This window comes from Zonotrichia leucophrys, chromosome 2 (assembly GCF_028769735.1).
Source record: "Zonotrichia leucophrys gambelii isolate GWCS_2022_RI chromosome 2, RI_Zleu_2.0, whole genome shotgun sequence".
Lineage (NCBI taxonomy): Eukaryota > Metazoa > Chordata > Aves > Passeriformes > Passerellidae > Zonotrichia > Zonotrichia leucophrys.
The window spans coordinates 88,227,147-88,253,688 of record NC_088171.1 but is presented as its reverse complement, the minus strand read 5'-3'; the positions used below and the strand labels follow the sequence as shown (position 1 = coordinate 88,253,688).

At 38.8% G+C, this 26,542-nt stretch overlaps 1 protein-coding gene across 1 annotated transcript in view; it reads left to right on the top strand.

Moving 5' to 3' along the window:
• MOCOS (molybdenum cofactor sulfurase) overlaps positions 1–26,542 on the top strand; it is a 206,364-nt gene that overhangs the window by 2,351 nt on the left and 177,471 nt on the right. Inside the window, exon 2 of the mRNA XM_064703449.1 lies at positions 25,363–25,452. Coding sequence (XP_064559519.1) covers positions 25,363–25,452 — 90 coding nt within the window. The remainder of the gene's footprint in view (positions 1–25,362; positions 25,453–26,542) is intronic.

The window sequence follows — 26,542 nt, the reverse complement described above, 5'->3', positions numbered from 1 at the left end:
AATGTACAGGTTGGTGGCAGCAATAGTAAATAAAGGAATCTTCTCTGAGTGACTTACAAAAATTAGCATTTAGCTGCCCAAGCATTTTTAGTGGCCTGCCAGAACATGCAGGTTGTAGGATGAGGCAGAAGTTTTACATCTCTGGTGGCCTTGGATCAACTCTTTGGGTAAGTCCTGATTGTACAAAAAGCGATTCACTTTATGAACTTCTCCCTGTTCATGGTGTTGATCTCTGCTCTGTCTCCCTACTGCACAAAGCTGCTGTAGTTTTGTCCCTTCTAGTAAAGAGCAATCTTAACTATTTCCACTGGGCAAAAGAGAACATGTGCTATTTTAGGGAGTTAACAGTAATCATAGAATCATAGAATGGTTTGGGTTGGAAGGGACCTTAAAGATCATCTAGTTCCAACACCCTGCCATGGACAGGGATACCTTCCACTCGATCAGGTCACTCAAAGCTCCACCCAGGCTGGCCCTGAACACCTCCAGGGATGGGGAGTCCACAACATCTCCAGGCAACCTGTTTCTATCCCTCACTCATCTTATAGTAAAGAATTTCTTCCAAACAGCTAATCTAAATCTTCTCTCTTCCAGTTTGAATCCATTCCTCCTTGTTCTGTGAGTACATGCCTTTGTCTCAACAGTACATGCCCTCTCTACCTCTCCTGTAATCCTCCTTTAGATACTGGAAGGGGCTACAAGGTCTCCCTGGAGCCTTCTCTTCTCCAGGCTAAACAGCCTCACTCTCTCAGCCTGTGCCGTGTTTATTTGGGGCATGTCTTAAACATTTTTGGTCATTAAAGCTGGTTAAAAATCCAGATTTTGCTGCTCACGTTTTGTGTGAACAGAATTTTTGGAATCCCCTTCTCGATACCCATGAATTAAGCCTAATGTTTGATTTAGGAAGTGTCATCTTTTTATGAGCCTCATGTGGTAATAATTATTGCATATCAATGTATTCACTTTTTCTGATTACTAATATTTTGTGGCATCCACTAATGACATACTGTGTAAATGGTGTTCTCTGGGGAAGGCAGAAATCTTTTCTGTGTTACACACCATTTCTTACATGGTGCTGGTGCTTCTGTTGTAGCTTTGGTATGAATAGCTGCACAGGTGCCTGTTGAGCAGAAGGTGCAACAGATGTCTTGAGGGAGCCCCAGCTTAGCTACCAGGCATACTGTGAAGCCAGCATTTCTCAAAGGTGGTCCACCTGTGGTTGTATTAAGTCTTGGGGAGTTTCAGTCTTAGCTGCATCAGAAGGAAAGTAAGGTTCATACTCAGTGTGTTGGGGATTTCCCCTTCAGGTTTTGTGAAGAGATAAAAAGAACTACTTTACTTCCTTAAATCAGCAGGGGTCTGTCTGTTTTGGCACAGAAGACTTACATTTTCCCTTTTAAGCCAAAGTTTATCTTCGCTTCTGTAATTCAAAGGCTGTTAGCTGATGACTAGAGCAGCCCTTTCTAAAAATATATGTGGAGTCTGTGAAACAGATCGCTGTTTCACAGGCAGCAGCGTATGTGCAATATGTGACCTTGACTTTAATCTTGTGAGCAGTATACCCTTATCTGCAGTGTAGGATTTTAAATTGTGCTTTAGAAACGGATAGAGAAATCAGCAGGAGTTTATAGGTTCTGTTGTTAAGTAATGGGGATGAATATGCTTCTGTGATGTTTATCAGAGCAAGGAAAATACCAGCTTCAGTTTGTATCATGGTTTTAAAAAAGAAAAAGCTGACATGTGATTTGGACACAGCATTTAATCACAAGATATCTTTCCATTTTAAGTTGTGTGCCAGTATTCTTGTCTAATATAGCTGTGGTAGTTGAGTGGGAGCTTTCCAGGAGCACTAAGCAGTGGATATCCATCCTCCAAAGAAAAAACAGGATGTAATAGGAATCAGGTATTCTTTAAGGGATACTGGCTATTTGAAGGTAGTCTTTAGGTGAGCTTGAGATGGACTGTCCCATTTAATGTCAAATTGGTCACTGGCCTGTATGGACTGTCCCATTTAATGTCAAATGGGTCACTGGCCTGTACTTCAACATCATGCCTTACCTTAATAGTATGAACATTTGTGATATGTATGATTACATACAACTAACAAAAATAATGAAATTTGTCTGTTAAACAGAAAGGAAAGGCAGACTGAGCTTTGAGTAACCGAATTGGCCTTTGTGTCTTTGAGACTCCAGTGATGTCCTGTGAACTGGTCACTTGTACAAGGGCTTATTGTACTCTTCAGTTGAGGAACAGCTGGGTTTTGGATCTGACCTTACACAAAAATAGGTCTTTTTTACTCATATGGCTGGTAATTATTTGTATGGTGACTTTTCCTCTGAGTAAAAGAATGTAAAAAGCAGATCTCTGTGTGCTGCAGTTAAGTCCTCAGCAGCTCAGTTAGCAAAGTTCATCTCTGTCCTCTGAGAATAGAAAAGTCTGTTTTGTCACCTTTAGGGTAATCTAGGTTTTTTTGGGTGAACTTCAAAAGTAAGAAATGCATTCTGGTGTGTCAACTCAGAGTAATTTTGTTGATAGGTAACTGGTGCTCACACTTTATGAAACTTGTGAAGATGAGTGGACTGTGAGCCTCGAGAGTCGTGCTCACCTCTTGATTGCAAATGTAGGCTTGCCTTGTCAACCAGAAATTCTACCAGTCTTGTGCCTGAGGCTTTTTCTTTATTTTGGAAAAAAAAAAAGAACATCTTTTTCATCCTAAAATGACTTCTTTTGGGGGTGTTAGTTTGCTTGTTTATTTTGTTTTGTTTTGCTTTTTGTAAGACCATTCTGTTCAATCTGGTAGCTGTCTTCTATATGTGTACGTGTTACTCTGCTGATTTCTTTACTATTAATAATTTTTATCTGTGGATGAATCATTTCCTTTTAATCTCAGTTTTTTCTTATTCTTGAATACTAAGTGACTGAGTTTTCAGCAAACCTTTGAGTTCTTTGAGCAGTATTTGGCTTTGACCACGGAGGCAAATTTGATCTTATTCTGTAAAAACCAGTTTGATAGTGACCGATAAGTTTATTTTAATTCAGTTTTGTTTGAAGACTATCATAAACCAGAAACAAGGCCTGTGCCATTTTAAGGTCAGGGGCAGTGCTTACTGTGAGTTCCCTGAAGCACACCCACCCATTGCTGGCCAGTGTTGAGACAGCATCTCCAGAAAGGACAAATTATTTCTCCCACATACAGATACTGGCATATGTTAATGTTAATCCAGTGCTTGCCTCTCCCACAAAAAGGCAGCAAAAGCAACGTGTAGGGGAAGGATGAGAATGCTTTTTGTTGTCTCACTGGAAGATCCCACATAGCCTAGAAGAAATGCTAACTGTTCTGGGGAAAAAGTCTGAATTTCCTCATCTCTAGCTCATCCTGAGCAGAGAGAAAATCTTCTAAACCTTTCCATTTGATGTTTAAAGCTGAGAACTCCTCTTTCTACCACTGTTGAGGCCCTTTCGCTCTCCTCAGTGGCTGTGAGATCTCTGGTAACCTGCTCCTGTTCTCTGTAGCCTCTCCACCAGAATATGATTTGATTTTCAGTGCCTATTTGTTTTTATTTGGAGGGGAAAAGAAAGAAAAAAATTATCGAAGGAAGCTGCTGTTGGACAGTCTGAAATGCTAGAAGGCATCTGGGAAGATGCATTCAGTGGGTGGAGAAGGTAATTGTGAAAAGAAGCTGTAGTATGGGAAGTGTAACTGCAAAACTAATGAAATTTTTTTTTGTAAAAATAAAAATATGTATGCTCATGTAAAGCCTTAACACTTCCTGGTGATTTCAGGTCAGCAGAAGTTATCTACATTAGCTCTTATCTATAGAACTGCTATCAAAGAGGAAGCATGTGTTGAGCATAAAGCATGTTTATTCCCAAATGCAGTAAAAATAGCTGTGTGTTAATTTCAGATGTTTTCCTCTGCCTACACAGAAGTAACAAGTAGTGTTAAGGAATTCCTTATGTTGCATTTCACGGTTCATAAGATGGTCTACTCTGTGCAGGACTGATCTTTCAGTTGCTGTTAATGATGGACATAGCTCTAAATGAAGAGTAGTCAATGATATTGTCATTGTAATATTTCAGCATGGAAAACAGTTTTAGTTACTTTCAAGTTTAGTCAGTGGAAAAAAAAGAAATGTGGAGCAGGAAAGCAAAGACCCAAACTCTATAAACTTGATACAGGTGACATGAACTCCAAGTATTCAGTGGTATATTAGAAATAAATAGTTAATCAGTTGGGACTAGATTCTTTACAAGAATGAATAATCATATATAGACATGAGACTTTTTTAAAGTCAATATGTAGATGTGAAAAAATATTAGATTTGGGAAGATAATTTATGGAACTCCATAGATGCTGCAGGGTATCAGCCACCCATTTTCTAAAAAGTTGCACTTTTAATTAAAAGATACATTATCTTCTAAATTAATTCCTGTACAAGATGTATATTAAGATTTGAAAATATTGAAACAGGCAGATTAGAAACTTAGAAGAGCACAAGATACTTTTTATCTCTTACTTAAAAATTGGAAAAGCACCAGTGTCTTTTTCCTGCACAATACCACATCAGTGATGGTTTCTGCTGTAGGCACACAGTTTGTGTTAATTGGGAGTGGGGCTGCGGTGGAGCCTCATCCCCAATGGGTGCAGCTGTGCAGGACAGGTGAGCAGCACTGAAGGTAACGGGACATGGAGTGCCCAGGTGTGCTGACCAACCACCAAAGGCTGCAGAGGGCACACAGGTGTAGGGCATGTAAGGAGAAGGGTATCAAAGGCTGGATTGAAGAACAATAAAGGGCTGCAGATGCTTGAAATCTTCTTTGGTGTTGGTTGTGCCTCTACTGTTTGTACTGGCACCTTTCTTCCTTCTGTTGCCTTTGGGTTCTCTTAAAATCTTCTGTTTGTCCTCTTGGGTTGTTGTGATGTTGCCATATGTGAGATGTGTATTGATTTCTTCCCAGCCCATTTCTCTATGTTTCCATGTGATCATGGACTTTTTTTTCAGTGTTAAATATAAGATTATTAAAGAGTGTGTGTGCATATGTTTCCAGCAGAAGTGATCTGCTTCTGGTGTTCCTGCACTTATACTGGAATTTCTTCTTCCAAATCAGAACCTGGAATCTGATGCCCTTGAAATTTCCATTAGGTGTTAGGGTAGGAATTCCCATTTCTGCACTGCTTGTTAGAATTCAGGGGTGTTCCCTGTGTAAGGACAAACAGACAAATGGAGAGGTGAAAGGTCAGCTTTTGTTGATCAGCTTGATTCATTGCATGCCTGGGATCAGAGAGATGCTGCAGAGGCATTCCTTGGATGTGAAGATGCTGTCATTGAATTTAGGAAAGCCATACTGCAGAACACTGCATAGCAAAAAGCGGTGATATGAGATTGATAAATGTGTAGACAGCCCAGTATGTTTGGAGAATGGGAAGCCAGTAGGATGCTTAACTCTGAGAGGATATTTAGGAAGTAGGATGAGCGTCCAAATGCCTCAGGCTTTTTATAACTCGTGGTTCTTGGCCCAAGCCATCAATGCAGATGTTTTACTTTGTGTGATACTAAAGTACTTTGAAGGTGGGTTTTTTTTTTGGTTTTTTTTTTTTTTTTCTTACTGAAATAGAAAAGGGGACTGAAACAAAATAAAATTCTTTTTAGGAATATGTCAGCTTGGGGTTTGTATAATATATTCTCTTCTGAAGTTAATCATGCTATTAGTGTTACCACATCTGCATATTGAGAACCACTGACTGGTTTCTGTCACAATTAGGAAAAGGATGGTGTCAAGACTGAAGGTGTGGGACAGTGAGGTCAGAGTTACAGATAAACAGGTATAGTAGGGCAGGGAGGTGTAAAGACAGGCCACAAAGCGTTTAAAAGTCAGACTTAATTAGTTTAATTGCTAGTGAGTCAAATTGTTAGGCTCCTGCCAGTATTTTTATCAGCCCAGGTAGATCCTGTGCTTTTGTGCTCTTTGCCCCTTCACCTTCTGCTCTGCTGTAGAGAAGTGATGGTCTGTGAGATGCCTGCAGTGGGCATGTGACCCCAGCTAGGCAGCTCTTGAGAGAGTGGCATGCAGGAAAGTGCAAAGTTGCTCTTTTTCCCCCCAGTATGTGAAATACATGTATTAAGCTGGGAGGCAAGGCTTACTCCTCCACAGTCTTTTATTTCTCCTTCTTGCTTTCAGCATTGTCCTGACTCACTCATGGTTCCTTGTAGCAGCCACAGGAATATGGCTCTCACATGAGAAGTAAGAAACAGATCTTTCTGTGCTCATTCAGATTAGTCCCTGGAGCACCAGGATCTAAAATGCTTTTAAAAGAAAGCTAAGAGCATGACTGGACAGGGGTTTTGTCACAGTTTTCCTAAAAAAGAGAGATGTGATCACAAGGATGTGATATTTTGGTGACATCGTTAGCTGTGAGGGATGATTATACAGCTAAGCTTATTTCTTCTGCCAATGTGCAGAATAATGTTCCAAATTAAAATTTGGAAAGATGACAGGAAGCTTATTTGAAGAAATATTCATTAATTAAATTAATGGTGTGTGAATTAATTTCATTACTGCACAATTAAACACCAAATATCGCTGTGTGTACCCCTTTGCAAACTTATGAACGGGTCAGGTGAAGTTACACAGTCATCAGAAAATTTCTCCTCTAATTTCTTGCAGAGGAAGAAATTGAAGCCCAAGATTTTTCACATGTTTATGTTCATGTCACACAGCACATTAAAGATGTCATAATTCAGTAATTTGGAACTGATGATATCAGCAACGGGTTCCAGCATATGCTGCCTTTCTTTAAAAAAAAAGAAAAAAACTTTGTACTGCTGTTGAGTAAAATGCCCTCTTCATCTGGTGTGCCATACATTTCCCAATTTATTGAGGAGTGTAGCTTATTAAATGTGTCTCTGAGTTGCATTTTTATTATTTGTATGCCTGCCTATAATTTATTTTAATGTTAAACAGAATTGTCTAAAAACAAAATGTTACTTGGCTGCTCTGGCAGAATGCAACTTTCTTTAAATCTGTCATCGTCTTTGATTCATCACACACTAGGAAAATATTTCTTATATATTTAATCAATTTAGGCGTGTGTAAGCCTAGTGAGCAGAGTGGCATTTCTTTTCATAATGCCTTCCCCAGTCTCAGCTGTGATGGACAATTTGCTTTGATAATGCACCTTGCCTTCTCATGAGACTGGATAAAAAAAGCTAAATGAAAGTGGATACCTAGCAAGAATTCCCCACCTAGCAGACTGAATGGCCCAAAATGAAAGACTGCATGAAAAAGAAGCTTTTACCATCCACAGACTTGTTGCTTTCTCCTCCCCACACACAAACTTGCTGGTAATGCCTAGCTGGGAAGCTGACCAAACTAATGTTCAGACAAAACTGTATGTAGTTAATTGCACTCTGTTGTTGGTCATAGAGTTTGTGTTCACAACAAATGAAGTGTTTGATGAATGAGTTAATTCCTGAAGAATTGGAATTGGCTGCTCAGGGAGGTGGCAGAGTCACCATCCTTGGAGGTGTTGAAGAAATGACTGCATTGTGGCACAGTGCTGTACTTTAGTTCACAAAGTGGGGATTGGTCACAGTTTGGAGTCAATGATCTCGGACATCTTTTCCAACCTTAAAAATTCTATGGTTCTTTGATATCATGGAGGGATGTCATGAAGTGTAGCAATATGATAATGTTCCTGTTCTTACTTCCTTAGCATGGATATTTAGTGGCAGGTACAATGCTGCCAAGACAGCCTGATATCACGGATGCAGGAGGACTCTTTGCCCTTCTAAAAAGGAGATTATTTAATACCACTATAAGTGCATGAAAATATGTGTCATTTAAATTCATCAGAAGTGACTTGGAAGACTTCGACTACATAAGAAATAAACTAAAAACCATGTGAGCTATGATTTGGGTAGCATGAAATTACATGCAAGAGACATTAAAATGCAAAAATAACCTTTAAGGGATAACTCAGAAGGTGTACTTTTAAGAGAGACTAAGGAAATAAGTGTGTGACATCTCTGAACTGCATTGCAGCTCACTTTTTCTGGGGACAGAGCAGCCCATGTGATTGGGACCCACAAACTCCTTTCCATTTAGTTTTTTCCATTTCTGGTGTGACTGAGGTGCATGTCCCTGACAGATTATTTTCTGGTAATGAAATGAAGCCCTCTTTTTACAAGTTGTTACTGTTTTAGTCAACATATCTTCTGTGACTTGTCTTAATATCACTCCAAACTCACCAAGATCAGAAATACAGAAGGGAGAAAACTGTGACAGTCGTAAAAGGAAAATCACTTTCTGTATATATTAAATATCCCCAAACCCAATCTTAAATTGCAAAACTAGAGTCTTGGTGAGAATCAGTCTTCCCTTCCCTTCCCTTCCCTTCCCTTCCCTTCCCTTCCCTTCCCTTCCCTTCCCTTCCCTTCCCTTCCCTTCCCTTCCCTTCCCTTCCCTTCCCTTCCCTTCCCTTCCCTTCCCTTCCCTTCCCTTCCCTTCCCTTCCCTTCCCTTCCCTTCCCTTCCCTTCCCTTCCCTTCCCTTCCCTTCCCTTCCCTTCCCTTCCCTTCCCTTCCCTTCCCTTCCCTTCCCTTCCCTTCCCTTCCCTTCCCTTCCCATTGTCTTTGATATAGGTCTTCTTGAAACCACAGCCATAAATCTGAGGGGTTTTTGATAAATGAGTTGTAGATTTCAGTAAAGCTATTCAAAATTCATGCTCAGGTGAAACTCTCTAAACTGGAATTTTATTAAAAAGTCATAGCACCAGCAGCTTTATCTGTCCTTTGGGTCACTTTCAGAGTAATAGGTTAACTTGTCTAATGATCAGAACATTAATGATTTGTTTTTCTTCTGCAGAAAGAGAAAAGGTTCTGATTTTGGGTTACATGGAAATTTAGCTTTTCATCAATTAGAATAGCAGCTATTGATGTACTCAAACATAGCTAATGGCTCTACAGCATGGAGGAGACTACCATGCATTGAAGTGGTTCTCCTGTACCAGAACACTGCAACTGTAATTCCAACATAAAGAAAGTCTATTCCTTGGGAAGCACCTTTTTTCCTTTCAGATACTAACAATTAGGATTTGTTGCTGTTAAATATTTTCCTTCCAAAGGGTTGATCAAGAGTTTGAGTCACTTCAGTTACATTCCTCCAAGCCTCTGTAAAAACCCTGAGCTGAAGAAAGGGGTAGGGCATGAAGAAGAGGGAACGGGGCAGATGTCTTGGTCAAAAAATAAGCTTTAAAATATTCATTATTCCTGTCACAAAGAGCTGTGTCAATAGTAAGTTCAAAAGCTTATTTTAAAGTTGAACTTTAAACTTTCCATCCTTTATTTCTGTCGAGGCCTAAGCATATTTGTTTGGAAAATAGAATTTAGACTGATCTTTAGTCATGAACTATGGATTGGAAAGAAACCAAACTTGTGTGAATGAGTGAGAAAGTCATGATGGGATTGTTAGGAGCTGCCTCATGTTCAGGCTTGGTGAAGCTCATCTGCAGAGCACAGGAAGCATCACGGCACCACAGGGCTGTGGAACCAGGGCTGCCTTCCAGGGAGCACTGACATGGCCCCAGCTTCTGCTGATCCACTGGGAGAGACTGGAGGACAGGAGACAAAGCCTTCATGTGGCACTGAGAGCAGCCTCCTTGAGATGTAGGCTGTGTAAAAATAAATCATCCCTCCATTCCTTGTTTTTCAATATCATCTTGCCCAGAGGATGAGGCTACTCCAGTAAAATGCTCTCTAGGGACTGAAGCCATCTACTTCTCTCTCTTAAACTCATCCTCTTGGTTGTCCTTAGAAGCTTGTAATATATGAGGTTGAGTACTTCATGAATGATGAAAAAGTATAAATTCTAATGAGTTAGTTCAAGACTTTATTCTTGTGAGTTTCCCTTCAGTCTGGTGTTTTTCAAGGTTTGGATAAGTCTTCCCCTTTCAGCCTCCCCAGTTTCAAATTGAAAAACACCAGCTTTTGTTGGAATATTTATATCCTGATTAGCAATAATGAAAGGCAAATCAGGCTTTTTAGATCATGGGTGCTAAAGTTACCCATTAAAAAAAAAAAAAACCTATGAAAACCTCCTTTCCTTTGGATGTTGAGTTCACAGTGTGTAACGCTTGTTTGAAGGCACTCAGTCGATTATCCCAGCTTTGCATCACTGAGCGTGACAGCTCCTGTGAGATTAAAGGGCTGTTACCATCAGAACTTTATTCAGTTTTTCTTTCATTTCTGCAAGTATACAGAAGGATAGGTGTACTTGTAAAGTGTCACAAGGATTACACTGCAATGCTTTCTGGATAAACTTCAGTCCCACTGAAGTGGGAGAAACAGTACCAAATAATCTCGTGACAGCTGTCATGTCTCCAAAAGTGTCTGATCAGATCTTCAAATCTGGATGCTGGATACCTTGTGGTTACATTCAGCCTCTAGTAGCCATCACTTCTGTTTTCATCCATTCTAGTTGTAGGAATGTGATTAGGCACTAACCTAATCAAGTAGCTGTTAATTTACAATGATTTCTCCTCTTGCATGTGAAATGATTTAAAAAGAGTGGGGTGTGCAGAAATTTTGGGGAACACCTGTCTTTGCCTAGTTCCCACTTCTTCAACTGCTTCCTAAATTTTATGTTTAGAGAATGTATTGTGTATTTAAAAATTATTTGGATTGTTACATGTATTGAAATAGCATGAGAATTTCTCAAATGTGTAAAACTGATATTTATAATAAAAATATAAAAATCTAGGTATGAGGGGTGAAGCATGGAAGGGAATCTCTTGGTTCTTTTACTTTAGTATAAGAGATTCTGTGTGTATGTGGTGTTTGTTTGATTGGTTGAATCCAGCTACAGAAGTTGGGGTCATTCTAGTCACTACATGTCTCTTTTTTTATTTGGTTTGTTTGTTTGCATATTCTTTTATTTTTCTTCTTTTTTTTGGGGGGGGTGTGGATAGTTGGTTGGTTTGGTTTTTTTTGTTTGTTTTTTTTTTTTACTGTAGATTGAATTTCCCCTTAGTTGTAGAACAGAAATAGCTGAATCTAGAGGAGAAACTTTACTGTTTAGGTTTTTAATTCAAGTGAGATATAGCCAGGGTTGCATATGTTGAGTCTGCTTCACTGCACTGTGTATTCCATGTGGAATGATTCAGAAGAAAACAGCAGTTTAGTCTAACATATAGTCTCTGGATATATGTTGGCTGGGGTTCCTGGCTTGTAGACAGTAGTATATTAGAAAAAAAAGAAACACTAGAGGGAAAAATTTATATGGGGAAGAATCTATTTCTATCAAAACTGATTGTTTCTTATTGTCTTTCCACTGAGCAGTCATTACAATGCGTGTATATACAAATGTAGACAAAAAAATATAAATAGATGGGTGTCTCTCTCTAAATCTGTGGATTTTACTGTCACTGTGGTGAGAACACAAAGCATCATCTTTCATAAGAGAAGGAAGAAAACTCTTTCAAATTGGAAGGGGGGAGTAGGGAAAAAAGAGCACAGAGTAGGCAAGGGAAAAAAAATTGCCCTTAATACCTTTCTTCTTGTCTCAGTCAGAAGAAATGGGAAAGACAAGCCCTGTAGTTTATTCTGTAGTAAAAAATAAAGTACTCTGTATACACTGTGCAATGACTGATCTGACAAGGTTCACTTTATCCTGATTTTCTGGGGAGGCAAAGTATCAGATATCTGGTGTCTGTACGAATTGTTGAGGAATACTTGCTTTCCATGTAGAAGCAAACTTCCTCAATGCAGTTATCTCACATGAAACCAGCATTCTGTACAGCTGATTGCCTGGGCTCATTCTTGGTTTATTATTGGGGATTAATTATTAATTTTGTTATGGTGGTGATTATATGACATAATAGGGATTATTTGAATTCCAGTATTTATGGCATAAGTTTGGAGAGAAGTTTTGGAAAGTAAGTAGATCTGGAATGAAACATGTAAAACCAATTGTTGTATGCACTGAGTTAGAAGCATTCTTTGAGTTACCACTGTTTCAGAGTATTGTGACCCATACTTTTTCCCCAATAGTTGTTTGAATTTTTAGTAGTCTAATTTGAAATGTGGTGGGCAGATTGAGATATCTTACTCTACCAGATTTACAATAGTTGTGATCTTACAGTTCCTTAGAAATTGGATCCCTCTTGAGGTAGCTGTAAATAAGGACACAAATGAGGGCATGCTAACATACTAATTTTTATTTAACCAGTTTGATTTTGTTGTTCCTTTGTTTAGAGGTGTACTCCTCTCCCCTTTTAGGGCTGTTTCCAAAGCCCCGAGCCCTACCTTGGCCTTTCTGTGCTCCACTAGGAACCTTTACTCACTATTTTAGAAAGTGGTGTTGATGCATTTAGGTTTTTCTTGGTGAAACATATTCATGCAGTTTTGCTAAAAATAAACAGAATTTTATTTTTTATTTTGTTGTAAACAGAAGTTTATTTCATCTTAATAAGTAGCTTTAGAATGCAAGTTATGGAAACCAAATGTGCTATTGTTGTGTAAACATACTTGCTTTGGGGGAATATGGTAAAAAAATCTCTGCAAGCACAAATGCAACAAAAAGTAGAAATTTTGAGGATATAAAAAGAACTCATTACAGAAGCTCAGTACTATTCTGAGATGTTACCTCTAGTTATAGCAACTGCATATAACTCTAGTCTAGTCTGAGGATGTATTTGAAAATTAACAGTGCATAAGTTAGCTTTGAAATAAAAGTAAATTAGTATTACTTTTCCAATTATGGTAATACTGTTTATTATTAATTAGATAATTAATTGTCATAAATAATTCTCACCTCACTTAAAATACCTCTCAATCCTCATTTCATGTTATGGATTCAGTTCCTGAATTTCTTTGCTTGTGTAACTCTTCATGTGTCACCAGACATGCTCTGCCCGTGCAACGATGAGCATGTTCAGCCATCTGGATTGTACAGCATCTGTAGAAATGGTCTGTAGAGAAAGAGCAGCCTTCGGCCTGCCTAAGGAATTCCAGCAGCTCTAGCACTTCCATGTGACTGTGCTAGTTATGGAGAAGGCTCCACAGAGGGAATTGCTACCCATACTTGGAATCCAAGTGACAGTAGTCACTTCTGGAAGCCTATATGCCATCTGTAGTTTTATATAGGTAGCATTTTCAAGTATCTTGTCTCAGAAATTGAGTAAGATATATTATATGAATGTTGTGTCTGGTCTTGTCATGTATTCAAGTATTATGCAGTTTGTGGGGGAAGACCTTGATTTTTAAATATATCATGTTTTCTTAGATGCTCTGAGGCAAAGTGTAATAGCTGGTGTTGGGGCAGAGTTGTGAATTTAAGCTCAGACTTCAGAGATTAGGGAGACTGGAATATTCGTTTTTCCATGTATAATATTTTACTCACTTTCAAAGCCAGTCTAGAGTTAATGAGGCCACTTGTATTTAGTACTTTGAATTGTTTATGATGAAATGATAATTCTCTTTAATTTTGAAAGTCATTAGTATTGAAAGAAACCCTGTGATTGAGAGAAATTATATTATGACCTAGTGAAGCTGGTAAAAACTGGGATGATGTAGTAATTGCTTTATTGCTCGGTCCATTAAAAAAATTAAAAATGAAAAATGGTGAAACTCATTTTTGTAGCCAAAGGTATCCAATGTCAGGTTGCTACCAAAAATGAAATTCTGTGTGTTTATATCAGTAGTGTCAGGCTGTCATTGGGTTTTTATGATGCTCAGATATTTATATCTCTTGGTAATAACTTAAATTGGACTAACTTCACTGGTGTCCCAAATACTACTTTCATTTAAACATAGAGCATTCTGATCAACAAAGATGCAAAGGAGTAGTTGACTTAGTAGAATTGCATTGAGCTGAGCAGTATTTGAGCTCAGTCCCCAGTACTGGAGTTCTATAGTGGATGCAAATTTATTCAAATTACAAGTGTGCCTGAGCATGCAAAGATACTCACCTATAACTGAGGTTAGCGTATTGTTACTGAAAGTTGGTGCTGTTTTTTGTTGAGCGCTGATGATGTTCTGTAGATGTTGATTTTAATTGAAAGCAGATGTGATGGCTTCTACGTTATGACTTTGCCAAAAATATCAAAATGTACAATTGGAGAAGCGCTAGAGAAAAGAAAGTAGAAAAGAGCTGTAAGGGAAGGGAGTCTTCAGGCTCACATCTGCTTTTCCTTATGCTCTGCTACAAGAAGCAACAGGAAAACACTAATTATCCTCTAAAGGGGATACTTGTTTACATATATTCATATACCCATCTCAGCACTGCGTACACAGGCACATTTCTGCATATTTTTAAATAAGATATGTACAATATGTGCTAGGAGGAAATAAAGAATCACCTGGATGTCTAAACACACCTTTGGAGCAGTTCTTCATTTGATATAACTGACTCTAGTAAATTGATTTGTGTGATTTCGATATTCTGTTACTTTTGCCTGTTATTACAGCACTCCTACTCCTCTTGCCTATGGGTTATTACAAATGTTGCACTTTTAAAATTGATACATGGACTTTTAGAGAGTCCATGCATACCCTAGAGACTGAAAATGTTCTGTAGGTGCCAGATGAAGATACAGCTGTATAAGCAGTCCAATGCTTTTGATTAAAGAAAATAAAATTTCACCTTGTTTCAAAGGTCATTTGGGCTTCTGCAAAAATTGTAACCCAGCTCTTTAACTTGGCTTGAAACCAGAAAGGCGATCAGTGCCGTATTTTTAGGAAGTGCTGGTTATAGTGTATTTGTTAATGGTTTAACTCAGATTTACTCATAATTATTTCAAAGGCTCTGGAAACCTTGCCATGTGTTTTCATGTTTGAATGGAATTTGTTTCTCTTTGTAGAGTTGAGGTCTCTGTGACCTGAAGGCAAAGTTCTGCTTTGGTTATTCACTGTAGTACAGCAGAAATGCAATCAGACTCTGCATGGGGTCCTTTCGAGTCACTGGACCTTGGAAAAGACCTTTTTTGTTGGGTTGCAGCCCTTTGAATTCAGAGTGCCTATCCTCTGAAAGTGCAGTATCTGTACCCTGTGCAATGTAGTGTCTCTTGAAGGTCACAAACTCCTCCTTTTAAACAGCTTTATGGCTGTGTGCAACAGTGGATTGTTGCTCCCCAAAGTCAGATTCAAAGTAATCACCAAACTTCCAAAAGTTGTATCACATGCTAGCCATTCTTTACAGAAGATGATTGTAAATTACAGGTTTGGGCCAACAGCTCAAGAGATTTTTAGTTTTCTTTTAGAAACCTTTAATATGGACATCAGGGAACTTTAAAATAAATTAAGTATCTGGAAGCTGCATGCTGTTATTTGTATTTAAAGCAGGTCTGTTAAGTAGGATTTCTATGATATACTGCTGTTTTCAGACCTATTCATTAGCAAGCTGGTATTTTTGTCAGAACTAGTTAACAAATCTCTACAGTTGCCAAACTCTTTCAGAATTAAAACCTTTGGTTTCCTATAACAGTATTTTTTGATAAATGTGTTTTTTCATTCCTAGAACATTTCTGAAAATGGTTGTTGGGTATTTGAATCTATGCTTGGGAATACCCCTAAGAAATGGAAGATAACCTGTAGAAACTAATTTAGGTTGAGTAAAAGAGGTAGTAACAGAACATTTATGCCAATATTTAATTGCATACCTATTAAATTTTATTTAGAGAAATTTGTGTCTGTTAGATTTTTTTTTTTTTAGTGGAAACAACTTTATTTTCCAATTAGGAGATGCTTTTTGTACTGATTTATTAGAATTTTGTGAAGGTATCAAGAAATTATAGTCATTCCTCAAAAAATTTACAAAATAATTCTTATTTTAAAAAATCCCTAAATAAGAAATGAGGTTATTTAATGAGTTCTGTTATTGATATCTGCATATCTCATGTGGTCAATTAACTTCGATAGAGGTAAAGCAATTGAGTATAATCTTACCTCTTAGGTGGGTCTATTTATAGTTGAATAGTTTCACCTGAGAGAGCAGTTTGGATTAAATTACTATAAAGTATAAATTAATCTGTGGAAACTTGGAGCCAAAAGCTTTATGATGGAAAAATATCTAGATTAACCCAATACATATGCAGAAGAAAAGCTTATACATAGTTTTTCATGCATAATTACTATCTCCCTAATGAAATCTCAGTATTTTCTCTGCCTCATTAAAAGTAAACTGTTTGTATTAAGTCTTAAGTATTTACTCAGTCGTGATACTGAAACTCCTACGCTTAACATTTTTACACACCATTCTTGCTGTGTCATGTTTGTGGTTTCACTTTTGGTTGAGGGCTGCTCACTGGGTAAAAGGAGATACAGGAGATCTTGGTCAAGCATTATGTGGGCATTTCAAGCATTGAAACCTCTCCCTGGTTGAATAATGCTGTTTTTTCTGACTACACGACAATCATTTAGGAGTGTAAATCAGGAATAACAATTAGGAGTGTAACCCAAGAAATCTGGATGTGTTGGTCTAACAAGGTATTTTTCCAGTAAAGTTAGGGACACCTGCCCTAGGTTTTCAAAATTCTGACATCATCTTCTGGAATGCCTGTTCTGCTCCCCCACTCCTGCTCTCCGATCCCTTGTTGCTCCCAGAAAAAGGGCTTCCAGCTGGAAGAGGTATGGCTGGAATGGAAATGAGTTTTTGGAATTACCATTTATTAAGAATAAAAGAACACAGCAGTTTTAGCCAGAGCAGGTGGAGAGATGCTACTGGGTTTTCAAGGGAGAAATACCTGTTAAAGCTGAATGGCTAAAGATAAGTATTAAATCACAGCAACGCTGACATGGGAGATATGAGAATACACTGGTCATGGAAAAACAGTCTAGAGGTTGAGATGCAGTTTCTTACTAGGAAGATGCAATTCTGGAGTGCTGTTCTGGTTTAAGCAAAGGGACTAACAACCAACTTGCTTGTTTTTAATATGGACATAGCTTAACTGAAGACTGTTGTAGCAAAGGACTGCCCATTGTGGGCCAGGAGAAACTTTTTGGATCAGGAGAAACTTTTTAGACCTCTCATCTTATGAGTGTGGCTTTTGCTAAAGTCCTCACTCACACTCTTCATTCCACAGTCTTTGAATTTATGCACAGTTCCTCTTGGTAATGTGGTCATTTGATTTTACATATTTTTCCCTGAAAGATCAAATTTATGCTGAACAGAAATTTATGCTTTACTTATTCTTACATCCCTGAACTTCATCTTCACTATTTGTTCCTGGACTTTTTGCTGGATGGTAGAAGGAAATCAAGGGCTCTAAATGTCTGTGGGAAGCCTTGTATGAAGAACTTCCACTGGAGAATAATTTACCACTGGTTTGCATTAGCAGCCTTGCTTCTTTGCCAGAAAATGCAGCAGAGAGAAGTAGGGGTACATTTGCCAAACAAGGCATTAATGTGGTCTTGTCATTGGGAAGGAATGATGGCCAGGAAGTACTTCTGCAGGGCCTCAGCAGTGGGAACAATTGATTTTTGCTTTCTCTTGTTGAGTGTTCGTTGTGTGTATCACTTCTCATGTGGGTTTTTAATTATTGCTATGGTTGGAAGTTCAACCCAAGGCTCCAGCTGCCAGAAGCTCATAAAGAATTATTTCTGTGTAATTAAATGAATTTTAAGGGCAAAGGGTTACTCGTTGGTTTTTGTTTTGAACTTAATTTATCTTCTAGTACTTTTGGAACACATAAAATAATTTTAAAGGCTTTCTGTATATCTTCAAAATTAGTTTTATATATTTTGGAGAGAATATTGAGTCACTGTTTTGTCCCCGATTTCATATGAAGCCCATTATTTCAGGTCACAGAGCAAGAAATAGAACTGACTAGAAAAGTCAGTTTTAAACATTTTTATAAGTCTGTGGCTGTTTCATGGGAAGAAAAGGAAGGAAAAAAAGCAGGAGTATGCTACTAGAATGTTTAGGTAATGACCGCTATTATAAACAATTATTATGATACCTTAAACATTGTTTTTTGCCATTGTGTTTTCATCTCAAGAGGGAATTCTCTTTCCTACACAAAACTGCCTCTTTCCTACACAAATGTGAATATTTCTGTAAAATTTTCTGGAAAACCAACAAAAGCATTTTCTGGTAATAGAAGATTGGGGAATATGCTCTCTTTCAACTCTTCTTTCATATGATCAATTTCATCAGAGAGAAAGGGAAAAAAGAAAGAGACTGAAAGATGATCATATCTTCTCTCTGGAGGTTGAATGCTGTTTTTTGTCTGAGCAGGTTGTAGTTTGAAGAAATGCATGAATATGAATCACTTGTGATGTATATTTCATCCAAAGACAGAGAGACAGGCTGCAGTAGGTTATTTGTATGAAGCTGGGATACCTCTGGTTCATGCCCACAAATAAGACTTCAACCAGCCTCACACAACCCATTAAAGCTGTCCATGGAAATAACATCACTGAGTGCAGTCGATATTTATTCCTGCCCCAGTGATGCACTGAGTAAAGCTATGCCTTACAGGTTAGGCCTGTAAGGATGAAGGGGATTGTTGCTTGATCCCTTTCTTGCAGTCTTATTTAACACTGGAGTTGGCAAATGATGAAATTTGATGGCTTGCAGTTTTTATTTCTATTTTTTTTTCTGTAGCTGTGAAGAATACATAGGTTTGGATGTGATTTCTTAGTAAATGTGAAATCATTGCTTTCTTTTGTGCTCCCCTCTTCCTCAGTACCAGTAGGCTGTAAACTGAAACCTACAAGTAGAGACTCATGCATAGAGCAGTGTCAGTGCATAATGACACTGAATAACCTCATCCACTTGAAGAGCTTTTGTGGAGTTGGTGTAGCCCCTGCTGGGGAGTACAGCAAGCAAAGAGAGTGTCTGGTATTCTCTGTGAAGGGTTTTGATGTTCTGCCTACTTTGCTGTAGGTAATAATGCAGTGAGAGCAAATAATGCAAGCCAGTAGCACATGGAAAAAATAATGGGAGCTTATTATGGATAAATGTAATTGCACATTTCATGCTTTGCTTTTTGTAATGAGTCCATCAACTCAAACACTCAAAACCATTAATTAAACACCATTTTCCCACAGAACTCTGTAACTGGATAGCAGCCCTTAGGATATTGGTACCATTATCCAGGTTGGTTGGAGCCTAGTATGGAGCAGCATTTGGCAGTCGGGTCAAGCTGTGATTACTTGAATTGATGAATTTGGTGGACTGTCAGAATGTGCCCCATGACTGTGGGCTCACTGCTGCGTTACTTCACCAGGCCTGCAGCAATTAAGTCAAGTCATGCTGAGGAACTCCTTTAACTGCATACTAACTATTCAGGCTTTGAGCATCTATGGCCTTGTTCATCAAGCACTATGCTTTTGTGGTCTTTTGAAGAGCTCCTTGGCCTTAAGAAAGGGAAATAAAACATTACCTTGTCTAGCAGAACAGGACTATTTAGATGAGAGGCATGTTTTTATTAAGAAAACATACTCTGAAGTAATAGTTTTTGTCTAAATCGATGCCAAAAAGGAACTGAAGGTGCAGGTAAAAATATTATTAAATGTTTAATCCAGAAAATATCCAGAAAAGGCAAATCTCAAGCCATATTAGGAGGCTTTTGTTTTCTGTTAATGCACTTTATTAATGGTTTTGCATAATGAGGATCTTTGTCTGTCTGTCCATACAGTTTGTAGGCATATCATACCCTCTGTCATACCATGCCCTGTGTCAGGAACTTCCAGCACTTTTAGAAAGGCTGTATGTACTACATTACATAGTTAAAGCTACTTTGTACTATTTAATTTAGGAGCATCCCTTGGGGTAGCTAAGTCTTACACAGTGACTGGAAAGAAGAAGCTGACTCCAAATGGTATCTGACTTAGATTACTAAAATAACCTGGTGGCTGGATGTGACCCGGCCACATGTGCTGACAGCCTGGAAGGCCAGCTGTATCCCAGGCTGCATCCAAAGCAGTGTGGCCAGCAGGGTGAGAGAGTGATTCTGCCCCTCTGCTCTGCTCTGTTGAGACCCCCCCCCCGCAGTTCTGCATCCAGCTTTGGAGTCCTCAACACAGGAATGGCACTGACCTGTTAGTGCAACCTAGAGGAGGCCACCAAGATGATTGGAGGACTGGAGTACCTCTCCCATAAGGAAAGGCTGAGAGAACTGGGATTGTTCAGCCTGGAGAAGAGAAGGCTTCGGGCTGATGTAATTGCAGCCTTCTGGTATTTGAAGCCTACAAGAAATATGAGAGGGACATTTATAAGAGCATGTAGTGACAGTATCTTGGTTTGAAAAGACAGGTATCTGCTAAGAAAGGCAGGAGCCTCCCCTGAAATGGAAAATGTAAACCCGCACCATCTGAATTGTTATAAATTTGATTTTAAGGGGGGCTCTCAGGCAAAGTATGGGAACAGGAATAACAGTACTTTATTAGGGGAGAAAATAAAAAATAAAATAAACAATGCAGTAATACAAAACAACACTATCAGAGTCAGAACACAACCTGATACCCTGTTGGTCAGGGTGTTGGTAACACTCCAATTAGAATGGTGGCTGCAGTCCTCCTGGAGTGCCAGGTGTGGTTCTGTTGGAGCAGGGATCCTGTAGAAGGGTGTAGTCTTCCTCTGAAGGTCTGGCAGTGGTGTAGATGGGCCTGGTCTTCCTCTGGGAATCCAGTGAGAAAGGCTGCTCTGGTATCCCAAAATCGATGATTATATCCAGTTAGGAATGCTTGGCTCCTCCTCTGGGTGGAGCTTCTCTCAGTAGGATGATGTAATTTTTTTCTGTCATGCAGTGAGACTCAATGCCCCATTAACAGAAGATATATTTCCTGAGGGAGGATTGGTTATAGAAGGAATAAAGAAAACTGCCCAATTAACAGAAGATGACTGCCCCACCTCTAACAGATAGGAATAGAATACAAACCCCCATTCCCAACCTAAGACAGGCAGGACAAGGGGAAATGGCTTCAAACCAGAAGAGAGTTAGGTTTAGATTATATATTAGGAAGAAATTCTTTAATATGAGGGTGATGAGGCACTGGAACAGATTGCCTAGGGATGTCATGGATCCCCGTGTCGCTTCAAGGGATGTCATGCCCCATCCCTTGAAGTGTTCAAAATCAGGTTGGATGGGACTTCAGGCAACCTGGGCTAATGGAAAGTGTCCCTGCTCATAGCAGGGTGGTTGGAACGAGATGATCTTTAAGGTCCCTTCTAGCCCAAACCATTCTGTGATTCTAGGAGTCTGAGGTACTCCTAGATGTGATCCTATCTGTTAAAACCTTTCTGTGTCCAAATGAAATCACACTTGTCTACAACCTCTGTAGAGCCCACTTCTCCCTATTTTGTCACTTGTTTTTCTCCCGCTTATGGCTTGGTATATGGAAATGTGATATTTATCTTTTGACAGATAATGTTTAATTTTGCCTTCAGCTTGTGTTTATTTCATACTGGTTTTGTTAATATTGCCATACTTAAGATATATATTCTCTCCCTAGGGCATTTTCTATATCTGCTTTCCAAGTAATATTGTATATGCAATCTTACTGAATAGCAATTATATCCACCAATCAAAATTTATGACTCTGTAGAGTTGCTGCCTTGTAACTACACATTTCATTCTTTATTATGAGACTTTGGGCAATATAACTGGCAGCCTATAGTCAGCTGGAGTGCAGGAATTTTGAAGTGTCAAGACTGTGAGAAATAACCTGTGGAGCTCAGGCGGGCTTGTTTTGGTGACTGTAGTAGAACACAGAATAACAAAAAGTTAAGGAGGTGAACACAGAGTGTCCAGATGGTGCGTAGGTAAATTGGTTATTTTTGGAAGTGATACTTAGACAAAGTTCAGAAATGTGTAGCACAAAGAACAGTTTCAAGGATTACAGGAACATATTTCATAATACCAAAGTAGTAATCATTTAGCCAGAGAGGAGCTAGGTGACTAGACGTGGGGTTATGGGTGGGTTGTGAAGTAGGAGACAATTTAGTCACTTAGTGCCCTGTGGCACCAGGCCATTGCAGGAAGGGTGGCTACCTGTGCAGTAGGAAGGGTGGCTACCCTGCCTCCAGGGTGTCTCTCTGTGCTTCCCCTCGAGACTGTCCTCTGGGGGGTAGATATTTACACAGCTTAGTAGTTACTAAAAGATTCAGTTCAACTTTCAGTTCATCAAATGATGTCTTTCAATTTCTTCTAAGTCGCATGAAGTCAGATTTTAGGCAAGTGTGCTTTTGTCAGAAGCAGACATTTGGCTCACAAAGATTGATCTGGTAGTTTCTCTTTGCCTTGTAGGTTTTGCAGGTTCTCAAACTTTCACGCAGTTTAGTGTTCTCGCTTGGCCTTAAACTCTACTATTGAAATGCTCCAAATTAAATTATCTTTTTTTCTTTTAAGAGATAGAAATGTTCAGTTAAACTGGCTTTTATGAGGCTGTATGTAGGTGTGCGAAGAAGGTTTTTTACAAGGAACCAAGACCACACAGATATGGTAAATGCTGTGTTAAGAGGTGAATTGTAGCACATAAGGAGATCAGAGAGCTGGGCTAGGACTTTTCCAGCAGGACAGACTGGCTTGTATTGGTTCCCAAAGAGTTCCCCATGTAAAATTAATCTGCAAGGATATTAGCATATGAATATTGCAGCTTATGAACCAATACTCTGGCTGAATAACTCTCCATGACTAATGCTAACACATTGCATGGTTTTTGATACTTGTATTAAAAAACCCTACGTCTGAAATATGATTTTATCAAATAGTTGGTATATTATTAGACTGGTGAAGTCAGTTACACACTCCAAACATAATAGTATGTAAATTAAACTAAAAGCTAATTTTGCATTTTCCCTGAGCAATGAAACGATGTCCTGATGGATATTGCATTTTAATGTTCTTTTGGTTGATCATATTATATTTTCTTTCTCCTGTTATTTCCCATAAACAGTATCATTTCATAGTGCTGACAGCCTATATACTAAATACCACAGTGAAACAATGGGAACTGTATTGTTCTCTATATACTGACAAATCTCTGCTTAATGTGCACTCAATAAAGATAAAATAGCAAATGTTATTAAACCAGGGGAAAAACACAATGAAAGTTATTAATATGTTTTTATTCTGTTGTGTTATACATGTGCCACTTTTTTCTTTTCTTTAAAAATACAATTTGGTTGAAATAAGACAGCAAGGAAAAACTACATCATAAAAGTGCAATAGCAATGAAGATATTTGTTTCAGTGCAGCCTCAAAAGATGAGGGAGCCCATTTCTTTTTTTGGGCAGTGGGAGAGAGTATTAAATGCTGTTCTCTGTTTTCAATTAAACAGCAGCATTAAATATAAAATAAAAGTTTAAGAATTAATAATATTTCCTTCCTCTGCCAAATTTCCTCACAGATTTTAAAAGTATTATACCCAGAGAAGGAGTTTAAAAAATGACTAGCTGCTTTTTATACTTCCATTTCACAGAACTGCAATATTGTCCTTCATCATGAGGTGCATAAGGAATCAAACTTGAGAAACCACTTAAGGGTTTACCTAGAGGTCTTTTTGTCCACATTGTCTCACAGGAGTGTTGGTCAGGATGGGAAGTGCCTGTCCTTTGTCAGTGGATGGTTTGTGTTTGAGGAGCCTCAGCTGGTTGCCTGTTGTTTTGCTCATGCTGTAGTTTTGTGTAATGACTACAGTGCTGTCTCCATCCTTGGGGCTGGAAAGGGCCAAAGAAGAAGCTGCTCCCAGAGGAGCATCACCTAGCTGTGCTCCTGGTGCCCATGAGAGCCAAATGGCGCCTCTGTGGAGGCTTTGTTGGAAGAGTATTAGCCAGGGTGTTCCCCTCCAGGACAGCAGTTCTTCCACCTGTGTCTGGCTCAGAGCTACCTCTTCCCATTCTCAGCCCCTGTCCTGCCTTTCCCACCTCTCCCAGCTGTAGCCAGTGACCATGGGCTGCCTGTTGCCCTGACTGCTGCTGTCAGAGCTCATTGAAGTTGTGGCTTTTGCTCCATGCTTTAGCTCCATCTCAGGACCTGCCTGAGCTACTGGTGGCCATGGTGAGCATGTGTCCTGCTGGAGGGAAAGCTGCTGTTCCCTTGCTGGCAGAAGCTGTGGCACAGTGCTGGGCAGGGGTCTGGCTGTGTCCTGCTGTGGGCAGCGTGCTCTCTCCCTCCAAAGCCCTGCATTCCTGCAGAGAGCTGAGCAGCTGTTGGGAACTGAGCAGGACAGACCTCTATATGCGTTTTGACCCCTGAGTGCTTGTGTGTGCTGCTTCATACTGCTTGGGAGAAACTTCCTAGGATTCATCTTTTTTAAATAAGTAAAAACCTTAAAAACCTGTACAGCTATAAGTTGACCCTTATTTTTTTTTTTTGACCCTTGGTTTTGTCCCTGCACCTTAAACACTTGACTGACTTCAAGCCATCATTAAGAATTCTGCTAGGTACTCAAAGTGAGGAAATCTTAAGGCAGGAGAGGATTCTTCTTTTTTGAAAATAAAGGGTTGGATGTCAGGATTGGTTTTATTATTAGCCCTGCCTCACAGCTTTACCCTCTGGATCACTGCTAGAGTGACATAATATATAATATTATATATTTCCAAGTGTCGAGACGTTTCATTTAAAGCTTAACTCAATTTTAAATCCATGTGGAAAGGGAAGACCTTTAAAATACTTAATAAATTCTAATCTTAATCATATTCATCATTATTAAAATTTGAAATACTTAAGGTAAGTGAAATAAGAAAACTAATAAAGAGCATGAAACACACTGGAGAAATGGAAGAATAATTGCTAAACTTTAAGAAATCTAAAATGGCCAAACATAAAAAAGCCTTCATTTCCAATAAGCATTTATTTAAAAGTTTTACAATAACTTAATAATATAAAAGTAGGTTTTAAAAATTAATTGAATGTTGAGTGTAGCAGAGTGGAGAGACATGATTAAATACATTAAAACTTCTACTAGTCCTGTCTTTGGTCTTCAGAAACGATTTAGGTCTTGTTAGTTCTTGAGAGAGTTGCGTCACCTGTCAGCAAGGAGATGTCACTATCAGTGTTGCTGTTAATAATAATTATTAGCATTGTGGTAATAGTAGTTTTCATAATACATAGTGCCTAGAAGTAGCAAGGTACTATGGCTGAAGACACCAACTTGCTCATTTTTGTACAGGCCAAGCAAAATATTTTTCTCTTCCAAGGATTGTGTACTCTAAGCATGAAAGGAAGGACTTCTTTGGTTTTGATTAAAAATTACACACAGGTAATCAAAATGTTTGCCTTCTATTGTTTCATCCTTTTAAAAAATTTTCTGCTAGTGGATGAAGAGAGGTATTTGGATGGTGCACTTCACAATGTAATCTATGTGAGAAAAAGGCATTGAAAATCTTTTAAAAATTGAAACTTGTGTTTGTATTTTAGGGATTACTTACCTTGACCATGCTGGTTCAGCACTTTTCCCAGAGAGTCTACTTAAAGCTTTTACTGATGACCTCAGAAACAATGTTTATGGTAAGTGCAAAGCAACGTTCCCATGAGTCTTCTCAACTTTCCATCAAAATCATTCAAAACTGAGCTTCTTGGAAGAGATCTTCTGCAGGCTTTTTTATGCTGCCATAGGGTAGTTGAAAGACCAGTGCTTTTACAAAGGAGGCATAGGCCTTTTGTGTCACCCCTGCCTTCATTCTCTGGTGGCCAAAGACCTGTCTATATTGGTAAAGAAGAAAGATCAAAGCAAACATGGCTCTGTTGCATGGCTCTGTTAGGGCACCAGGCTTGGGATAAAGATATACATTTTAGCTATAAGCACTGTTCATTCTTTGTGGTTTATTTCCGCACAAAAATGCAAACCTAGTTTCTTATACAAGGACCAGAATCCAGAACCAACCTCCTTTTCAGACAGAGTCATCACAAAGAATTTATACTGTGACTCAGTCTAAGAATTTTATTAAGAAGAAAGCATAGCTCAAAGATCCCAAGTGAATTTAGGCACAGAATAGGTACTATTAGACTTTTCTCTGCTCTGACTATTAGACTTGGGTGCCTACTCAGAAAAAGGATTGCCAAAGCAATCCTGTGCAGAGGAATATGAATAAAAGTATCTACAGAATTGCGTAATATCTGCATTGAGATTTGACTATTACAGCACCACCTGTAAGTACTTCATCTCCAGATCCTCTGCCTAAACCTTTCATTTCTTTCTGTGTTATTATCTAGCTGAGAATCACACACTGAGTGTGATTTTATACAAAGACAGCAGCATCCATTGTATAGGAAATATTGATACTGTGTGAGACAATTTACATTAAAGTGAGTCATGCATAACCAGAAAAATATATACTGTACAGTATTATGCTATGAGAAGTCCCACTGAAGTAATCAAATTTCCTATGATGTGTTGCTATCTCTGGGTCATGTGTCCTTTTTCCTAGTTTTGTGTGTTTCTTGTGCTCCCTGATACATGGAACAAAGGGATTCCTCACTTGGGAACTGGGTACCCCTGCTTTACAAAAAAATGTTTGTTCACTTCAGGACTGGCACAGGTGTGCTTGTCACCTGGGCAAGCCACTTGAGAGTTTTGGGTAGTTTTCACTCTCCATGT